At 40.1% G+C, this 22,705-nt stretch overlaps 1 protein-coding gene across 10 annotated transcripts in view; it reads left to right on the forward strand.

The window, feature by feature from the left end:
- The window catches only part of LOC307202410 (ankyrin repeat and fibronectin type-III domain-containing protein 1-like), a 363,651-nt gene that overhangs the window by 206,146 nt on the left and 134,800 nt on the right, over positions 1 to 22,705 (forward strand). For 9 of the 10 annotated variants that reach the window (XM_079952309.1, XM_079952316.1, XM_079952315.1 and 6 more), the window contains one exon: positions 20,346 to 20,386. In XM_079952309.1, the coding sequence (XP_079808435.1) occupies positions 20,346 to 20,386 (41 nt within the window). Of the gene's footprint in view, positions 1 to 17,249; positions 17,406 to 20,345; positions 20,387 to 22,705 lie in introns of those variants that run through there. The other variant, XM_079952312.1, reaches the window with a different exon arrangement.

The raw sequence follows: 22,705 nt of genomic DNA on the forward strand, positions 1-22,705 counted from the left end.
AAAAATCATATACTATGATTAACAAATCAAATCTATAAAACAATATTAACAACTTTACCAAAACAGCAGTCAAAAAATAAACTAAGCACTGTTAAGCACTCTTCACACCCCCGTGACTCATAATATTTTCTTCTGTTCAGCTCATTAAAATACATATACACATAATGCCCGTGGCAGCAACTCCATTCTCAAGGTTCCTTGGACTGGAGGTGGGGCAGCACAGGTGAATCCACCCCCATTCCACCCCAATGGCAGAGTCTCTCCCTCCTCACAGTTCTTCCTCTGGAAACAGCTCTCTTATGAAGGCTCTTAGGGCTAGAGGGTGGAGCACGGCAGGTGGAAAAAGCCATTACCTGCTGGTCAACAAAGAGTGTCCATCCCTTTTCATGCTAACTAGCAAGAACATTCATTTCTTAGGTTTAGTTGCTAATCTCCCCAAAGAGTCACTATTCAGTAGATGTCCACTGTTACTTATAACAGTTACTCATTTTAGAGAGAAAGAGACTGTATGCACTGTTCTTTGTGATGGCTGTGCATTGCAGTTCTACCTTTGGCATCATGCATGTATAGGAGAGGCTACTCAAATATCAGTTACAAGGAAACAGCTATGCTCACAGGTCTCTTAAGGTGAAATTCAGACCTGTCTCCACACTGGACTGTATTGGATGTCCCTGTGTCCCAGTCAAACCTTAATGTGACAAGGACCTTTGTACAATATGTAGTAAACATGCACATGCCTATTTGTGGTTGTTGTTCCCACTGTTTGTTCAGTGAGCAGAAGCACTCCAGAGAGCAAATATCTCATTGACTGTGTTGTGGCAGTGGAAACTTGGCATTTCCCTGGTGTTAGGGTCTCAGGTACTTGATCAATGTGTCAGGCTCAAAGAAGTTGAGAAAAACTTTTCAAGCCCTAAAGAATGCAGAATGCATTCATGTTTATTTTTTTCAGTAGATTTTATTTGGGTGAAACACACAATATTAGAATTTCAGGCAGAACTGTTTGGTAGGCAGAAACTTCCATATTCAAATTCTTTTATCCTTTATTCAGCCAGTAACGAATGCCAGTAAAATAAAGGCTGGGTGTGTTTTGATCTGTTGCAGTAACAGTTTTAAAGGCTTCCAGAGCACTTGAATTCTGCATGGGGTTATAACAACTTAACAGAATGAACAGTTATGGTGAGTGTGTTTATGTGTGTGTGTGTTTGTGTGTGTGTGTGTGTGTGTGTAGTGAATGGCATTTTCATTCAAATTGATTTTGAGATTACAAACAGCTAGGCATTTTTAATATGATAAAACACACTTGACATCTAGTTGCTAAAAAACATCAAATACTGAGTACTGTATTTTTCCTTGTATAAGATTCCCCCATGTATGAGACGACCCCTATTTTTCTGAACCAAAAATTAAGGAATCAATATTTTAAACATCAAACAAAAAGAATGGTACATAATGTATACAGCAAATATAGATCAGTAAATAATTATTTATGTCCACTATTCAAGTACACATAATACATCACTAAAAACTACATCTGTGCCAAACCTGTCAACTTACACCTGTGCCAAACCTCTGAACTTATGCTTGGGTTACGTTCCAGGGGTTTGTGCACAGAATCATGCAAAGTCAGAACAACACCCCCCCCCCCGGATCTACCCCAGCAGTCCAAGATCTCACAAGATTTGCCTGAGATCTCACAGGAGCTTCCTGGAGGCCTTTCATGACCAATTCAGAGCCCTGCAAGCAAGGCACAGGACTCAAAAAGCTGTTTTTGGGAAGGAAAACCCTTTGTGGAAGTAGCCTTTTAAGCCTTGCACCTGGGATGGTCACACAAGGCCACAGGATGCTCCCACAGAATCTTGCAAGCTCTCAGGCAGCCCCGTGAGATCTCAGAAGAGCCTCCAGAGCCTGGCAAGAAAGGTTCTTCCGCCCCTATTAATTTATTTATTTGTGATCTGCGTAAGGTTGTGATTGCCATAAGTAAAATAAGCATAAGTTGCCATCGACTTGGTAAACTTTGTTTTTAAAACTTGTTATCATCTTGTTATTAATCTTGTTATACATACTTGCTCATTTTTGCTAAGTCATTGGCCAATGAAAGAGTAATAATAATAATAATAATAATACCCTGCCCATCTGACTGGATTGCCCTAGCCACTCTGGTTGGCTTCCAACAAAATATAAAAACCCAGTAAAACATCAAACATTAAGAAATTCCTGATACAGGGCTGCCTTCAGATGTCTTCTAAGAGTCAAGCAGTTGTTTGTGTCCTTGACATCTGATGGAAGGGCTTTTCACAGGGTGGGGTGCCACTACTGAGAAGGCCTTTGTTCAGTCACTTTCCCTCTATAATAATTTATAATTTAAATTTATGGTTTAAAACATTTTAAAACATATTTAAAAGTATTATAGGCTGCTTGGGATAGAATAAAATTAGAACCAACAAGGTTGGCCTAAGACGTTTTGTTGCCTGAGGCAAAACAGTACATAGTGTGCCTCATCCCAAGTCAAGGTGCCTAAGTTACTTTGGCTTCTGAGACATAAATCCCCTCCAGAGTAAGTATAGAGTGAGAATAAGCTGGATGCAATTTGTTAACCCTTTAGATGACACTCAAAATCAGTTACCCAAAGCAACCTTATCCTTCTTCCTGATGCTAGGACCGTGCTGAGTTTAAGCTTGTTTGGTCACTGCTGCTTCAAGTTCTGCTGAAAAAGGGAGGATATAAATGAAATTTATAATAAAGAAATAAAGTCCATAAACAATCAAAGAATTCAGTTGAATAAATAAATATCTGGCAGGGTTGCTGCCCATGCTTCCCATTGAAGCCAGAGGAGCATTTCAGTATGGGAATGCTTCTAAGTGTAATTTAGGATAGAGCTTGTTCACATGTCTAATCCCAAGAAAGTCAAGAGGTCTGCGAAGCCACTCTGGAAGCTATGGATACCTATGGCTGTATGGGAAATACATATATGTATGAATTCTTCCTTCATTACCTACCCCCCCTTAAAACATGGGAATGACTTATGGGAACCCACACATTATGTATAAAAATATAATGGGGAGTAATCTTCATAGTATTCCCCTCAATGCAATCTTGGCATCTGTTTTCCTCTAAATGCATTTCCCTAGCACACTGTCTCATGAGCCCTGATTTGGAATAGAAAGAGTGAGCCACATTTTCCATAGGTTATAATGTATCAGTAGAATACTGTAATTTCCCCCATATTGCATGCTATTCTTAAATAAGTTAAGAGCAAGACAAGTTTTAAAATGTGTGGGTAGATTGCTTGACTTCCTATTGATGAGCATTACAAATTATATAATCTAGGTACAGTATAGTGTTGGTAATCAGAGTTCCGCTAGAAGGTTAATTAGATATTTCTTCCCAGACTTTCAATGAACATTCATTTCCCTGGATCAGTTTTGTTTATATGCAATTACTTTCTATATTTCCTGAGATCTATCAGACTTTTGAAAACCTGAAAGTTAAACACACAGAAGCAGCTAGTGTGTAACAAATTAGAATGCACAGTCTCCGCTGAAGAGTTGATAAGCTGATTATACAAATAAGAAAAGTATTTCCAGAATTCTGGAAATCCTTTATCTTTTCATAAAACAGAATCCCTGCGTTGGGAAATCTGTTTTTCTAAAACAAAATAAATAAATGATAGTAACACTTTAACATTCCTCTAGCAATCTCCATGTTGTTGTTGTTGCCTTGTGTTTAATGAGTTATTAGAACTGTTCCTGCATTCTTAAATTGACTAGCTGTCGCATACATTAAGCGGATAGGGTTGGGGTTTTTTGGGGGGGAGGGATTATTAGTTGTTTCCAAGATTGCTTGGGTGGAGCCCCTTTTATATGGCAATATTGGTATGTAGTGAATTTGATTTGGCACAGTAGTAAACTTTTAAAATTTGGAACAGATAGCTGTCTCCTATCTTTATATGGGAACATCACAGTTTCTAGTTTTATTCTGGGGTTCTTGCCATTACAAATATAATTTATTCTTTTATATAACTGTTTTCATATGATAGATTCCGAAGAGTGGATAATGATTCAGGGAAAAAGAGATTTTTTTTTTCAAGGCTGTCTTCCCAATTAATAAGATTGGGAACGTGTCCCAAAAAAAAAAAATCCCTTTCCCCCTCCAGGCTTTTTATAATGCACTCAAATTATTCACTAGTATGTCTTGTGCTTCCTTTTTACAGTTTGGTGCCTAAATATTTAATAGAGATTGGAGCCTGTATAAATAGCAAATCATTTGCTCTTGGCGCCATTGGTTGATGCTAAATGTCTACTTCTGCCTTTTTTAAAAAAAGGACAGTGAATAGGATTTGGGATCATAAACAACTTAACAGAGCAATCTGATGCATGTTTACTCAGAAGTAAGTTTCACTAGGTTTAGTGATGCTTAACTTGTAAGGATGTGTGCATAGGATTATAGCCAAAAGGTTTTAGATAAGCTCTTACAAGCCTGGAAGAGCAATTTGATATCTGTGAGGCTGAAATTCCATCCAATACCTCATCTAGCACAGTACAACTCAGTATTTCATACTTGCTTCATGTCACTGAGTTTTAGGAGGTCTGGTTTAGCACCCTGCTGTGCCATAGTCTACTTTTGTGATTTGGGGCAGATTCCACAGGGACACACATATAGAACAATGCCAAATACATTAGATCGCAATCCAGTACACACTTACCTAGGAGTAATCCCCATTGATCTCAGTGGGACTTACTTCTGAATAGACATGCATATGATTATGCTGTTAATTCTTCTGTGCCACATTTGAAAATGAAGATTGTGGATCTGTAAAAGGTGCAAAAAAGGGAACCAGAGTGATCAAGGGCTTGGAGCACCTTCCATGCAAGGAAAGATTGATCAGGGACCCTATTAACACTTATAAAATGTGACACGGCATGAAGAAAGCAAATAAAAGGGATTTTTGTTTTTGTTTCTCAATGAAGTTGATTAACAATACAGTGGTACCTCGGGTTACAGACGCTTCAGGTTACAGACTCCGCTAACCCAGAAATAGTAATTCTGGTTAAGAACGTTGCTTCAGGATGAGAACAGAAATCGGGCTCGGTCAGCGGGAGGCCCCATTAGCTAAAGTAGTGCTTCAGGTTAAGAACAGTTTCAGGTTAAGAACAGACCTCCAGAACGAATTAAGTTCGTAACCCGAGGTACCACTGTAGATCAACACTAGATTCTAGACAGACAGAAGATGGTACTTCTTCACATACTAGATAGATAACTTTGTCAATCTGTTCAAAGGCAGTTTGTTTCTGAATACCAGTTGATAGAAATCACAGGAGAGCTATGGAACTTAGATACTGTTTGTGGGGTTTCCATTGGCATCTAGTTGGCCACTCCGAGAACTGGGCTGTTAGCCTGATCCAGCAGCTGCCTCTTATGTTCCTGCATTGCAGGGGGGTAGATTAGATGACTCTCATAGTCCCTTCCAACTCTGTGATTCTGTGATCTTAGGCTCCTAGTGAGAAGCTTGCTCTGACAAAAGTTGGAAGTGAACTGGGGCCTTTGCACACCCTACATCCAATCTGCCACTCCTTGCCTCCATTTCCTTTGGAAGCACTAAAGTTTCTTAAAGGGACAGTGCTTTGGGCACTTCTGTCCTCCATGGCCTCTTACCTTGGGTGCTTCTTGTCTTGCACTGTTAGATTGGCAAGGCAGTTTGGGAGGCACTCAGTTCTTCAGAATTAAAAGATGGCACCAACGAGGACCCCATCTATAGCTAGCCTATCATCAATACCATCAGGAACCTTGTCTGGCTCCTTAGCTGGTGCCACTGTAGCATTTCCTGGTGAAACTGTAGCCTTTCACTTGGTATCCTGGTCACTGCTGTATTCTGGGATTATGACAACAATGTCTGCTAATATAAAAGTCTCAGAAAGCAGGGAAAGCAACTCCCTATCCCTTTCCCAAGGTTGATTTTCTTGTCCCATGACCAATTTCTCTTCTGTCCTATTTCCCAAAATATTCTAGAAGCTATGAAACTCTAAATGCTGCAATGTGTGTGGGGGGTGGGGGTGGGAGGTTTTGTTTTGTTCTTGTTTTATTATGTATTTTGTGTTTTTATCTTGTATTTTTATGCTGTGAACTGCTCTGAGATCTTTGGATGAAGGGCTGTACACAAATTTAATAAAATAAATAAACATTATGCAGAGTTTCATAACTTGCTGTAAATGCTGAACTTACTTTTCATAGTCACAGAATATGCCCATTCCTGTTTTAAAAGCTATGTAGTGTATACAGGTATATTGGTGATTTGGTTATGTGCCAGTACAGCACTTTATAGGAAAATAAATGGCTGCGGATTATAAACTGCTGAAGCTAGTCCCATTCGGATTAGAAATGAGGCACAATTTTAAAGTAATACAATTAGCAAGGGGACCCTGCTTCTGTCAGGATGACCCACCTTCCCAGCATTCCAAGTCTTAATGTGAAGAAGTTTTTTCTTCTTAGGAGGGAACTGTTGTTCAGTCTGAAGCTACAGGCCAAAGCTTATGACTTTCTTTAGAATGTGAACTATTAAAGCTGTCATTTTCATCTCTGGTATTTCTGTAGTGCTTTCCAGATTCTCAAAGAACTTCATGTATCTGTGTCAGTAACCAATACAACAGCCATAAGGCAAGTCATTCTCTTCATTAGTATTATATCACCATGGAGTCTGAGGCTGGCTTGCATAAGAGGATCCAGTTCATTGTTAAGATGATATTTGAACAAGGGACGTTCTGGTCCATAGCTTATTATCCAAGTTAATGTGCTTACTGGCCTTCCTAGTGTACAAGCTCATTATCCGGTAGCCAGGTTACATGAAGGATCACATCCTCTCCTACATGGACTTGTCTTTTTACCATGGATTCTGGTTGTGGAATATTCCTCCTGATGAGCTTTGCCTGTCCTTTGTTTTGGGGCCATTTTAGTGCAAGGAAGAAATCTTTAAAAAATAAAAATAAATGCCAGGCCTGTTAAGATACTTTAATCTCTCTTAAATCTTTTAAAACTTATTTAAAACTGCTGTTTTATTATTTTATGAGGTTTATTATTATATTTTATCAATTCATAACCAGCTCTGGGGATCTTGCTATTGGATGGCAGATAAATGCTGCAAATAAATAAATCCACTACATTCTAAAGTTGCCCCCAAAGCAAATTCTAAAGTTCTCACAGAACCCAGAGCACTTGATTTCCCACTGTATAACAAATGCCTGGTGTTTATTTTGCGAGAGGCAATGTTGGAGAGTTCTGAGAAATGAGCCTCTGCTATGTCTGTGCTGAATTTGTAGAAGCTGAAGCCTGGTGTACTTCAAATGGTTGAAGTTTGTCAGTGGAAATTCTGTCTGTCTGTCTGTCTGTCTGTCTGTCTGTCTGTCTATTACAGTAAATAATAAAAAAGAAATTTGTATAGCAAAATGTTTCAGCTTTGGCCTTCATCAGTTGTTCTTCATCTGCCCATCATGGCTGTGGCCTGGTCTCTGGATAATTTTCTTCCCACATGGCTCTTGGGAAATGCCACAACCTTCCTTGGCAGCTGTGGGGTTTCAGCGAAAAAGCTCATTCAAACAGCCCAATCAGAAGGCAGATTCCTTATACACACCCTGCTCCTCCTGTGCAGAATGTTGTTAGATCCCCCACCCTCTTGCCCTGTTTATATGTGTCCTGCCCGAAGGTGAGTGGTCAGGTCAGTGTGAGTACATTGCTATGGAATACTCAGTTTCCACATCTGGGGCAAGGGAGTAGTTTTTCCTGCACTCAGATTAGCCATTCTCCAGGTTTTTTGCTTACCTCATAGCAAGTAACTTTGGGCATAATGGTTAAGGCATTAGGTTGGATCCTTAGCCATTTGGGTACCCTGTTAAAGGGGTTCAGGAAAAGGTGTATCCAAGCCTGTGCAGGGAGGTGGAGCTGGGTACACTTGCCCTGGGCCTCGAAGGGCTAAGCTGGATGGGGGACCCTGCCAGGCATCAGCTGCTTTTTTGTTTGAGTTTATAACTTTATTCTAACAAGACTCCCGCCCGGGCCTCAGACAAGCTCTGCATGGGCCTGGGTGTCTCTGTCTGGAAGTCCACATGGGGGCCAATGGCAGTGACAGACTTTGGGATTTCATATCTCAGTGGCACCCTGTGTGATGCCAAAATTGAGTGCTCGCCTGTCTCTCACCTTCTGTTCTAAGTCTGTTGTGGTGCTTCCTGTGGCACCCTCTTGGCTCGGCACCCAGTGCGGCCAAACAGGTTACGCTTCCCTAAATCTGCCTGTTCCAATGGGCCATAGCATCTTTCCAAGAGGCGGCTCTGATCGGATTATCACATTTGATGTATGTCAAGGGGCAATCCTCAACCCAGGTTTGATCCACCCTACTGATTAACCAACAGGTAGACTACTTGATACTAGATACATATCCAATGCCTTCGCCAAGACCCACTTACATCTGTTATTAATAAAAAGTTGTGCCCTATTTCAACCCAATACCAATGTCCTTTATCTTATTTCTACCCTTGGTTGCCCCCACACATGCTGCGTGCTTCCTGAGCCTGTGCACGCAAATGTCATCTGTTTTGATCCTAGTGAAGCATATATTTTAGATATTTGGACCAAATTTTATGGTGGATGAGATGAAAGCCTTCCACCCATTGCTTCTCCCCACCAAATCTTATCCCAAACCTCTGTCCTTTATGGATTTCAAATCTGTTTTGATGCTTAAATCCTACCCTGTTTATTGCTTCAACCCCCCTCCAAGCTGTTCCCTCTATGAGGTTTCAAATCTGCCCTTACGGGCATGTACAGTGATACCTCAGGTTACATACACTTCAGTTTACATACGCTTCAGGTTACAGACTCTGCTAACCCAGAAATAGTGCTTCAGGTTAAGAACTTTGCTTCAGGATGAGAACAAAATCGTGCTCTGGCAGCACGGCGGCAGCAGCAGGCCCCATTAGCTAAAGTGGTCTTCAGGTTAAGAAGAGTTTCAGGTTATTATGAAGAAAAATTTGGAAGGAATGGGAGTGGGGCGGGGGTTTTATAATGGGATAGAGGCAATTTATTCAGAGCAAAAGGCAAAACTGATAGTTAATGGTGTGGTGACAGAAGAGTTTAGAATTGAAAAAGGAACACGACAAGGTTGCCCTATATCCCCTTTGTTATTTATATCGGTCCTGGAGGTGCTCTTGAATATGATTAGAGGAGACCGGTGGGTGGAAGGTATCCAGGTCGGAGCGAAACAATACAAACTGAAAGCATTTGCAGATGACCTAGTTTTGACCCTACAGGAGCCAGAGCCCAGTACTAAAAGGGTATTACAACTGATTTACGAGTTTGGTCGAGTGGCGGGATTTAAACTTAATAAGCAAAAAACTAAGGTTTTGGAAAAAAAATTGACTTCTTCAGAATCAGAAAGGTTTCAGAAAGAGACAGAATTAAATGTGGTTAAAAAAGTGAGATACCTAGGGGTAAATATAACAGCGAAGAACAGGAACTTATTTAAGGACAATTATGAAAAATGTTGGTCTGAAATTAAAAGGGACCTAGATGCTTGGTCAAGATTGAAACTTTCTTTGACAGGACGTATTGCTGCAATTAAGATGAATGTATTGCCAAAAATGTTATTTTTGTTTCAAACTTTGCAGATTGTGGACAAAATGGAGTGTTTTGGGAGGTGGCAGAGAGATATTTCAAGATTTGTCTGGCAGGGCAAAAAGCCCAGAATCAAGTTTAAGATATTAACTGATGCTAAAGAAAGAGGGGGATTTGCCCTGCCAGACCTAAAGTTGTATTATGAATCAGCAGCTTTCTGCTGGTTGAAAGACTGGCTACTTCTTGAGAACACTGATGTTTTAGATTTGGAAGGATTCAACAATGCGTTTGGGTGGCATGCATATCTGTGGTATGACAAGGCTAAAATACATAAGAATTTCAAGAACCATGTTGTCAGAAAAGCAGTATTTAATGTCTGGTTGAAATATAAAGACTTATTGGAAAACAAGACCCCAAGGTGGTTATCACCAATGGAGGCCAAGGCCGTGAAAAAACTCAATATGGAGGCCAAGTGGCCGAAATATTGGGAAATAATAGAAAAAGATGGAGATAATTGGAGGTTGCAGAGTATGGATAAAATAAAAGATAAAGTGCGAGATTGGCTACATTATGCTCAGATTAAAGAAGTTTTTAAGTTGGATAAAAAGGTAGGATTCCAGGTGGAAAAATCAAAGTTAGAAACTGAACTGTTAGAACCCAGCTCTAAGATACTTTCAAGAATGTATAATTTGCTGTTAAAATGGAATACACAGGATGAAATGGTCAAATCAGCCATGATAAAATGGGCACAGGACATAGGGCATAACATCATGTTTGCTGACTGGGAAAAGTTATGGACCACAGGTTTGAGATTTACGGCATGTAATGCCTTGAAAGAAAATATTATGAAAATGATATACAGATGGTACATGACCCCAGTCAAGCTTGCAAAGATATACCATGTGTCTGATAATAAATGTTGGAAGTGTAAAGAAGCTGAAGGAACATTCTTTCACCTCTGGTGGACTTGCCCTAGAGTGAAGGTTTTCTGGGAAATGATGTATAATGAACTGAAAAAGGTATTTAAGTATACCTTCCCTAAGAAACCAGAGGCCTTTCTCTTGGGCATTGTTGGTCAGAGTGTGCAAAAGAAGGATCGAACCTTTTTTATGTACGCTACAACAGCAGCAAGGATACTCTTCGCTAAAAGCTGGAAAACTCAAGAACTACCCACACTGGAAGAATGGCAGATGCAACTGATAGACTATATGGAACTGGCGGAGATGACGGGCAGAATCCGAGACCTGGGAGAAGAACTGGTGGAGGAAGACTGGAAGAAATTCAAGGACTATCTACAAAAATATTGTAAATTGTATGATTGCTAAGAAAGATGTAAGATTAGCAAAAACATGGCTTCAACAAATTAGTTATAAAGAATATAAATTTAAATTCAATTGGAAGATGAAAAGATAAATTTGGGATAATTAATATTTTATGATTAAGCTTCAATAAGAGTATGTCAAACCCCAAAATTTGAGACATTAAATATTGGAAAATTATATTATATGAATTAAATCAAGTTAATAACTTGCTGGTAAAATTTATGTTTAGAAAGCAGGAACAAGAGATGTGAGGAAGTCCAAAGTGGAGAATGAAATGTGGATAATGGAAAATATTATGCTATTACGAATGTCTTTTATTGGTTATATAAAATTTAATAAATATTATTATAAAAAATAAAATAAAAGCATTGGAACAGAAAAAAAAAGAAAAAAAGAAGAGTTTCAGGTTAAGAACGGACCTCCGGAACAAATTAAGTACTTAACCCGAGGTACCACTGTACTTAGTAGAGACGAAAGCAGCTGCAGAGGTGTTTTGGGATGGAGAAGTGGAACATAGGAAGAGAATTTTGCATCTCCCCATTGCTTTTTCTGTGAAGAATTTTTTTGGGGGGTAGCAAAGGGTATTTCTAATGTTTAGTTTGTCCCTTTTGCTCTAATGATAGCTTTGAAAAAAGAACTAAAGCTACATGCTTGGTAAGTCATAGAACCATTCCTAAAAAGCCCTCAGATTCTAAATATTGAGCTGGATTTCAGGGCCTGTTTTTAAAAGCATAGTAATATTTCAGCCTGAAAGGGCTTACTTTATTAGGCATGTGTGTGCGTGTGTGTGGCAAGTGTGAGAAAAATAGTCCTTAAGTTTCATTCTTTCCTGTGGAGTCATGACCAGATTTTTTTGTATAATTTAGTGGTTAAGATCCATAAAGGGCCTTTGGTATAAATAGTGCCTTCTTACTCAGTGTTTCTGCTCCCTCTGAGGCTGAGTCACATCTACTCACTTTACTGACCAAAACAAACTCGTTTTTCTCCCCTTCAGATTTTCTACGAGGCCAATATAGTGATTTTCCTCACGCGCCTTTGACAGCAGAGTCAGCTGAATTCATATTACATAATCTTTATTTCTGGCTGTACAAAAAGTGGCAAAAAACCCTCTTTCCAAAGTTTAATTTTTCATGCTGCCAACCCTGTATTTCAAGCAGCTAAAGAAATTGTAACAAGACTTGTTAATGGAGTGAATTTAATGTGGAAATTGAGATAATTATGAAACCAAAACCAGGTCATTTTTTGCAGACTCCCTTCTGAGTCATGGCCCACTCCAAGTTAGCACTAGGACTGTGAAATGTTGTTTCATAGAAGACCACCTTGGAGAAAAACCTTCCATTCTAAGGGTATCAGCAGCATTCACTTAATTTTGTTTTAAATGGAGCTTTTGTGTGTTGGCAGCATTGCTAGCATGCATACTGGTATCCCAAGTATGTCCTACCATTCATTTGCATAATATCTTCTGTGTTGAAACTAGGGTTGAATCCAGAAATTATCTCTCTGTGGGGCCCCAGGAATTTTGCTGGAGCATGTTATAATTCATGCATGAGGTATATAACATTTTGTAATTCACTACAACACAACTGTGCATTTATTATTGCTGTGTACATGCTTAGTTTCTTATGGTCATATTTAGAATGCACAGGGTGGCAGAAAATCATCAGAACTTGAGTTTAACAGCACTAATGCAGAAAAGTGCTTTATCAACGTGAAGGCTGGTTTCTGTGTCCCACTATTTTTGAGGACATAATACAGTGGTACCTTGGTTTACAAACTTAATCTGTTCCAGAAGTCTGTTCTTAAACCGAAACCGTTCTTAAACCAAGGCGCGCTTTCCCTAATGAGGCCTCTCGCTGCCAGTGCCCTTCCCCCGTTCGGATTCCGTCTTAGACCAAGGTAAAGTTCTCAAACCGGGACACTATTTCCGGTTTTGTGGAATTTGTGAACCGAATCGTTCTTAAACCGAGGTACCACTGTATTACTACTACTACTACTACTAATTTATTTATACCACGCCCATCTGGCTGGGTTTCCCCAGCCACTCTGGGCGACTTCCAACCGAATATTAAAAACAATACAGCATCAGACATTAAAAACTTCCCTGAACAGGGCCGCCTTCAGTTGTCTTTTAAAAGTAAAATAGTTGTTTAATTCCTTGACATCTGCTGGGAGGGCATTCCACAGGGCAGGCACCACTACCGAGAAGGCCCTCTGCCTGGTTCCCTGTAACGTCACTTCTTGCAGCGATGGAGCAAGTGCTGGACCTCAGTGTCTGGGCTGGATGATGGGGGTGGTGTCTGCTCAGCAATAAATAGTGAGTGAATATCTTTTCCCCGTGTTTGTAAAAGAAGAAATGTTCACTAAAATGCTCATGAATTTTTGTGAGGACTTAAAAACAAATCTCAAACTGAAGTGGGAGTGTTTCAAACTGAAGACTGGAAAAATGATAAATTGAGAGAAACCAAAACTGACAGAATTATCCATTCTTAAATACAAGTGTTTTGCACCTATTGCCTCTACGAGCAACTGACACTTTATCTCCCTATGTGCCACACATGAAGTCAATATATTGCTATTGGGAAAACTTTCTGTCCTCTTCCCAAGTAGGCAAAATCACTTTATGGAGACAGGCAAATGTATCATCCAGAAATATACTTTTGTGAAAATACCCACAGCATAATAAAAACGACTCCCTTCCCCATTATTTTGTTAAGTGATTTAATATGTGGTTCCTACACTCTGATTCATCAATGAGGTGAGTAATCAAAAAGTAACATGCAGAACCTTGGTAGTGAGTCATAAGACGCCACAAGGAACCCAGAGGCGGAGCTTGAATGCTCAAAAGGGGGAAGTTGAGAAATAAATCAAAGTACCTAATCCCCAGATAGCTCCTCAGATGCTCTGTAAATTCTCAGTAGTTCCAAAGTTAAAAAATATCAGAATCTTAGAGCTCATTTATGAGCTTAGAATCAGAATGCCAACACAGATATTGTTTGAATTCCCATTCCCCTAATTTACCTACTTCATAATGAAAACTAGCATGTCAATGAAACTAGTAGATTATAACCTTTCTCCCTGGCATTGTTATGTTTTACATGCAGAGCCTGGGATTGAAATGAGGGGCATTCAGACACACAGTGGTTTATGTGGTTTCCTTATGTACATTTTGAGGTGACACTTTCCTAGGAGGGCTATACTGAGTTCTTTTTATGCATGTCTAGATAAACCTTATGTTGCTTCCTAAATTATGTTTTCTTGGGGAAACGACTATCTTGATGGCTACAACATGTTAACCTCATGAAGGAACTTTCTCCTACTCCTATGTGTTACCTGAATGCTTGCAGAGAAATCTTCCAATACAGGTTTTTTGTGTTTCCCTGGTACAATAGTATTAGTTTTTTCCCTGCTGAAAATTATCTGCCTTGAAAGTAACTCTATAAATGTGTGAGTAATTTTTATCAAAGCAGGGTGTTTTTGTATTTCTCATACATGGCCACTAGAGCCCAGTCTGGAAGTTTGACTTTTTTACTTTCTGCCTTCCTGTTCCAAATTGCATTTGGATAGTAGAACTTTTATATTGTTAATTTGTCACTGCATCATACTGAATGAGAACAGATATTTAGTTAAATCACAGCGGAGGAAACAGAAATGTTTCTATGTAAGTATTTAGGTACACCTGCCTGCAAATATGTAGGTTTTCGACTTCAGCCAATAGGTACAGTTGTGTTGTTTGGTAATTTTAAACTCTGGGTGGAATAGTTTCACAGGGACCCCTCTTTAGATGGTAAGAAGTATTATTTTGCTTCTTTCAAAATGTGAAAATCTAGCTCTTTGTTTGGGGTTCCTCTTGCTCATTTGGCTGAGTTCAACCCTAGACTTGGCCACAAGGTCCTGTTCTGAGAGCAGCACTAGTGAGGGATAGAAACTTGCTCATCATCACAGTAGCTGAAGAGTCAGATGGTGAGTTCTGTTTTAAAAATAAGACAGGGAATTTCCAATTAAGAGAAAACATGCCTTTGCTAATGAAACTTACTTTGTGACATTCATAAATCTTTATGGAAGTGCAGTCACCTTTGAACTTATGTGGGAGTTAGTTTCCAGGGATTGCACATGAAGCCAAAATTGCATATAGCCAGAACAAACCCGGAACCACTCCCATGGCACCATCCCAGAGCCAATGTGCCAAGCAGGCCTTGCCACCTATGCATGGTGGAGAGATTTAAGCTCTCTGCCTTGATTAGTGGGCTCTGAAAGGTTCCCATGAGACCTCCTAGAGCCCACACAACAGCACAGAGCTTAAAAGCTTTCTCCACAATGGGAGAACTTGGCACAGAAAGGGGATTTAAGCAATTTGCCTTGCTTAATGGGACCTGGGAAGGTCTTGTGAAGGCTCTGGAGGTCTTTGCAAGATTTTGGACAGCCCCATCAGATCTTGCGAGACCTTCCCAGAGCTTGGTAGGCAAGAACTACTGTTCCCAGAGTTCGCTGGGAATAAGGATTGGCTCTTAAACCAGTCTGGGAATTTTAGCTCTGTGTGGAGAATTTCAAGAGAAATTGCATCAGAGAAATTTTAGATTGGAGAATACACAAGACCTGTCGGAGAGAGGAACTGACACCTCTCACACCTCTGAGTGGGAGACACCTGCTGATAATGGATCAGGCTCTGTGTCTTTGCAGCTGTCCAGAAGACCAAGACAGACAAAGGAAGCTGTTGTCATGCCAGGAGAGATAAATGGATTTACAACCAGAGGAGTTGGGAGACGATTGCAGATGGTGGAGATGGCCATTTCCCTTCCAGCTCCAAATCTACAACAAGAAGCCTCTAAACCTCTAACAACTGATGTTGGGGAAAAAATGGAAAAAGCAGAGAAAGAAGGACTAGTATTAAGATCTGCTGGAATCACTGGAGAGAAATTTATCACATTGGACTGGAAAAGGACCATCTTGGATATATTATTAATTATTATAATAATAGTAGAATAATAATTCAAGAGCTACTTCTGGACTTTTTGAGTGGGAAAAAGTGAACCTGAGATGCCTGGGATGGAAGATCAAGAAAACAACACCTAGCAGATTGAGAAGTAGCTATATAATATAGCCTGGTGTTATCTTGTAGTGCATTTTTTAGAATATTTTGTAATAATTTTTTTTTTATTTCAACATTAACATTTTACAAACTTGACAAACTTCTCCTTCCATGGTTCATTTACATATCATACTCTTCTGCATATTTTACTATAACCATTCAAATCAGTTTTCCACATCCATCAAAAATTATATTTTATGTTGAAAAAGTGTTACATGGAGGGTTGGAGCATTGATTAACAATTGCCATTTTACATGTCCACTTCTATGTCAAAAAATTATTCTCTGTGTCTGCTGCCCCACTCAATGATTCTCTTGTCTACTAATAACAAAACAAATTACATTACATAATTCTCTATTGTGCGAAAACAATTCATTGAAATCCATATAGGTAGAAGACAATATTTTTGTTGTGCTTACCCTACTGTTGAGGTGACTGAGGGGATGTGGACAAGCAGGGATGGAAGTGTGGACAGCCAGGGAGGCTGCAGCTGTACACTCAAGCCTGCACCTACCAAAATTCTAAAGTGGCCTGTGGATAAGGCAGAAAAGCAGAAACCTCTTTTGTAAGGGAATAAAAATTTCAGAGCGACTGAAAAGTGATGGAACAAGTACTGACTGCAGCCTGTGGAATTTGCTTTGAGTTTACTTTGTGGGATGCTGATCCATCAACCTCTACCACCTCCTTAGACTGCCCCTCTCCAGAAATTGTTGCTTGCTGTTGATTGTACTGCACCTGTTGCCTGTATCTCCCAAGTACTTTTGAAGGTCCAGTTTAGTGAGCAAGTTGGCAGATTTTTGTCACCAATAAACTCCTCCCCCACACCAATTGCATAATGCACAAATAAGGAGGTGAGTGGGTATTAGTGTAATGTTAGCCTCATTTGCAATTGTTGTAAGAAGCTGTTCACTTACAGGAAAACTCAATGCTACACAAATGATGATTTTTGAAAACCCAAAACCCCCCACCGGCCTGCCCACAAGCTTACTATTCCTCCAGAATAGAAGCCTGAGGTTTTGCTTTTCAATTTACTTTGCACATAGGTAATCTTAAAGCTTTAGTTGCTTAAGCTGCTGTTTTAGGGGGCAGGTCTCATTTTTGTGAGCCTTGGGGAGGGCAGGTTTATTGCTCCATTGATTAGTATTCTGCTTGGTTGCTGCCTACTGCTTTGGAGTCAGCTTGTAGCCATTGCCTGGCAACCACAATGTAAAAGTACAACAGCAGCTCTGGAGTGCAAACATGCTGCTTGCAAGTAACTCTCAGCCTCATCTTTCTCCTGCAAGGCAAAGAAGGATTAAAAGAAGGCACATGGGCACATAAAACAAGGAGAGAATAGAACTACAGGTTGAATGCACAAGAAGGTCCTTTAGGTCTTTTGGAACATTTGGGCTTCCTGAACTAAGGTTTGGTCTATCTGTTTTATATTTCCTCTTTTACTCCTCCCACCCTGTAAAGTATGTGTTGGTGAGAATATTCAATAAGCTTCTGGAAGTGAGCTTGCCAGGCATAGATTTGCTTTCCTATTTCTGACTTTTCCCCATTCTTTCCCGTAAATCTTCAGGTCAAATAACAGTAAGCCACCTTTCTCAGGGCAACAGGGCCATGGCCTTTGTACAGCTGCATGTTTATTTCTGGTATGCTTATTTCTGGGGAAACATTTCCTCCCAAACTTCTTTCTCACAAGCAGAGTAGACAGTGTTCAGCAGAAGAGAATTGATGCATCAAATAGTGGTGTCTGGTGGGGTGGAAAGCAAAGAGACCAAAAGTGCATGGAGCTGGAACCAATGACAGGTGGAACCAACTCATTCTAGTTTTGTCTCCATCCCCATCATTCAGCCTGGACACTGAGCTCCAGTGTCGAGGGCCTTCTGGCGGTTCCCTCATTGCGAGTAGTGAGGTTACAGGGAACCAGACAGAGGGGCTTCTCAGTAGTGGCACCCACCCTGTGGAACGCCCTCCCATCAGATGTCAAGGAAATAAGCAGCTATCCTATTTTTAAAAGACATCTGAAGGCAGCCCTGTTTAGGGAAGTTTTTAATATTTAATGCTGTATTGTTTTTAACACTCGATTGGGGGCCACCCAGAGTGGCTGGGGAAACTCAGCCAGATGGGCAGGGTATAAATATATCATCATCATCATCATCATCACCATCATCATCCTCTCTGGTGAGTTCTACAAAGACAACGAAGAGACTACAGAGGAGGAAACTGATAACCTGTATCATTTCATTGACTAGTTGTAAGTCAGAAGGTGGCAGATGCAGTGTGGCTGCAGGCAGTTTGAGACTGAGTGTCCCATTCACCCTAGTGACTTAGCCCCCAGTGGCATCATGACCTCTCCTCACCTAATAAGCATAATAAAACTTCATTGGGAGCAGTTGCTCCCTGGTTTCATTTGTAAAGGTAAAGGGACCCCTGACTGTTAAGTCCAGTCGCGGACGACTCTGGGGTTGCGGCACTCATCTCACTTTACTGGCTGAGGGAGCCAGTGTTTGTCTGCAGACAGCTTCCGGGTCATGTGGCCAGCATGACTAAGCCACTTCTGGTGAATCAGAGCAGCGCACGGAAATGCTGTTTACCTATTTATCTACTTGCACTTGACTTGCTTTCGAACTGCTAGGTGGGCAGGAGCTGGGACCGAACAACAGGAGCTCACCCTGTCGCTGGGATTCGAACTGCCGACCTTCCGATCAGCAAGCCCTAGGCTCAGATGTTTAGACCACAGTGCCACCCGCACCCCCCCGGTTTCATTTGTAGGTAGAGGTTAAAGATGTATGACTCTGTGCACCACAAATCAGCTGTCTCTTGTGACTGACACAGGTTGCCAAAGATAAAGAATATAAACCTTTCATATATCACAGGTACCCAGGCACATTCTTTCAAACTTAAATTGCTGTGATTTTGCTATCTCTGCTTGTTTTAGAAAGTGCACAAAAAGGAAGTGAACAGATGTGTGTATACACCCAGTACATCCTCATAACTCAAACTGGGAGTAACAGCTTGCTGAGTCCACAGTGAACTGTTACTTCTTTGCAAATGAATGGTTAATGTGTATGCAAATTGCCAGGCCTCCAAGGAATTCAATCTGTCATGTTCTCTTTTTGGACTCCCAATTGGGGTTTGCATTTAGAAATATATATATTCTTTGACTGGCAGTTGAAGGTTCTATCAAAGACTTAGGTTTCTTGGGCATGTGATGTCAGCCTGGAAAAATATGATGGATGAGTTTCACTTTGGGTAGATTACCTCATGGGAATTTCTCCCAACCTTGCAGGCATACTGGGTTGCTCATGTCTGAGGTCTCTGACAGTTTTTAGTGCTTGAAGAAAGTGCATTAATTTAGCTAGTGATTCAGTATAGTTTGCGCTTGGCAGCCATGTTTGCTTTTATGGTTGTAGCATTTTCAAGATTTCCTCCTGTCTCTCCACTCAGCCTTCCCTTTCAGTGCATTGAGAAACATTTGGAGTGAACAAGGTGGCTTGCTTGGCATGGATTTTGGTACCCCATTTCCTATAGGATAGGTGCAGTTGAGGTACTGGCAATTATGCAAGCTGAATTTCCTAACTGAAATAGGAGGCTTGACTTTGCTGGTAGCACCAAAACAAGACTGGACTTGTAGTAGGTCTAACATACAATTAGGAATAACTAAGACTTGTGACTTGTGAAGAAGGGAGCTTTCCTTATGGCTAGATTCACACTGTAGCACTAAATCCAGAAGTGGAAGAAGCTCAAAGAAGAGGTGATAAGTAGTACTGAATCAAATGCATAAATCATGAAATTATTCAAGCCTTATACTGAATACGATCATTGGTTCTGTCTGGTGTAGTGTATGTCTGTTGACTAGTAATGGTTCTGCCGACTAGTAGAGGGTTTCAGACAACTATTTTCCTAGCAACAGTTTCTTAAAATCTCTTTACACTGATAATACCAGGTAATGAAGCTCCTTGCATGCAAATATATGCTCTTCCCCTCAGCTACACCCCTTCCCCTTGCATGCTTACCATTTTTTAATCTCATGCTGATCCTGCTAGTCTCTACTCAACAACTTGGACTTGCAGTTATAAGGCCACAGGTATTGGCACATTCTCCTCATGCTTTGCATATGTCAGATATGCTGATTCAACCATAGGCACTTGAAAAATTCCTCATATGAGAGCACCCTAATCTCTCATTATACTTCCATGAAGTAGCACTCATTTATTTGTGACACAAGTGAATCAAAGAACCAATGATAAAAGCTTAACAGCTACCAGCCCCAACAATACTGTGTAATGCTTTGCTTTGTGTATTCCATGAACCTGGGGAGAAAGTAGGACTTAACTGAATCCTTTTATGTCTTCCAGAGCCTTGGATCAGCAGACAAGAAGGACTTGTATCCATCAAAGTAAGTTTTATATTCTTCTGTGTGTGGTTTCAATGGGATTTTAAATTTTAAATTTAAATGTGTTAATAATTGCAATCTTAATAGTATAAGCAAAATCTGTTTTTCTTCTGCATTGTTTGTCTCTGATATGTTAGAGCAGGGATGGCTAACCTGTGGCTATCCAGTTGTTAAGTCACAACTCTCAGAGTCCCTGCCAGTTGACTATTCCAACAGCATCTGGAGGGACACAAGATGCCTTGCATTTGTGGTGTGGTGTGATATTTAACCAGAAGAGTTCTGTTAAGAGAGATTGGCCCACAGCTATGAAGCTTCTTTCCTGTGGTCATTCATTATAGTATTTTCTGGTGGAAAGTATCACATTCCTTTTTGATACTTGGTAATAGAGAAGGAAGTTGTTAGAGTCCTTTAGCGGCATTATTTTAATTCACTGCCCTTTATGATTTGTTTTTTCTGTCTGGTTTTAAACACAATGTTTGCTTGACATTTTGGATATAGGGCAGAATACAGATGTAAATGTAACAGTATGTTCCTAAAATATTACAAATGAATCTGGATTTTTAATGTTTCCACTTGAGCATCTTTTGCTGGATATGCCTGTTATCCATTTGCTGCCCCAAATCACATGGAAATTAATTTTGTGGCATATTTTTTAAATCTTTAAATAACAACAACTATATTTAAATGCATAGAACTAATGTTTATATTGTTGTACAGTCAATTTCTTAAATATGTGGAGGAGAATAAGCAAATGTGTATGACAAGAGGTTCCCAACTATCCATATTCTTATCTACTTTTTTGTTCGGTATTCTTTGTTCTGGGTCTTCCTTTGTCACATGGGAAATGTAAACATGTAGCAGAGAAATGTGAAAATAGGGCATATTGTCCTTTGACAATGCCACACAGGCACCTGTGGCATAAGTGTGCACTTGGTGTGAGGCAAGAAGTGCAGGTACACCTGAGTTTGGTTCTCCATACCTCTCAGAATAATCTTGCTAACTAGCCATTATCATGATGTTGAAAAATGCCACCTACATAAGAATAGGCTTCTAAATCAGCATTTGGATTTTTTAAATTTAGAACTATTAGTCTACTTGCTTCGGGGCATTTTTTAATTGCTAGTTCAGGGAAAGGGAATGAGAGCTTCCAGCACCTGGTAGTTTTCACAACTGCTCCCCTTCCTATGCCGCTGGCAGCATGGTTCCATCAGGAGGTTAAGGTACACTGTCTTGAATGATGTGAACTACATTAGTCAGTCTTGGCATTTTTGCTGAGTCATGTAGCATCACTATGACATTGGGATTTTAAAGATGTACAATAAATGCTGATCCTAATGATGTGCTTATTCAGAATGGTTCTGCTCTTGGCAGAACTGGGTCTTTTCTATAAGTAGGAGACCTGCACATCCCAGTAAGTCAAGCTTATATACCTACCTACTTAGCAAGACTTTGTTACCTGCAGCTGGACCCACCTTTAGTCTCAACCAGCAACATTCAACACACACTACTATATCCACATTTTCTGTCACCTCGTATTTCTGGTATTCCCTTTTCTTTTCTTTAAAAGCAATAACAAATAAACAATGCTTGGTGGCAAAATTGACACAATAATCTTAGTTCATTTTAACTTATTGTATCTTTATCATATCTTGTAACCTTACTGTACACCACTTAGAGGTTCCAAAAGGACCTCTCCAATGGACAGTAAAATGGCAGGTGCGATTCGGTGTAAGCAAGGGCAAAGTGATGCATGTTGCCACAAAAGAAATCTCAGTTTTAAATATAGGTTTAAGGGGTCTGAACTACTGGTGAATGACCAGGAATTGGACCTTGGGGTCATAGTGGATAGCTTATTGAAGATGTTGACACAGTGTGTGGCAGCTGCGCAAAAGTCAGATTCCGTGCTAAATATCATGACAAAAGGCATTGACAATAAAACTGCTGATATCATAATGTTGTTATACAAATCTATGGTGCAGCCACATTTGTAATACTGTGTATAGTTTTGGTTACCTCACCTCAGAGAAGCTATTATTGAGTTGGAAAGTTTAAGAAAAGGAAGTTAAAACGATCAAAGGGATGGAGTGACTCCTCTGTGAGGGAAAGTTGCAGAGTTTGGGACTTTGAAGTTTAGGGGAAAGGCAAGTAAGAGGTGACATGATAGAAGTTTATAAAATTGTGTATTGTATGGAGAAAAGTTTCTCTCTCTCATAATACTAGAACTCATGAACATTCAGTGAAGCTGAACGTTGGAAGATTCAGAACAGATAGAGGAATGTACTTATTCACACAGTGAATAGATAAACTCTGGAACTTACTCCC

This window comes from Podarcis cretensis (assembly GCF_951804945.1).
Source record: "Podarcis cretensis genome assembly, chromosome: 14".
Taxonomy (NCBI): domain Eukaryota; kingdom Metazoa; phylum Chordata; class Lepidosauria; order Squamata; family Lacertidae; genus Podarcis; species Podarcis cretensis.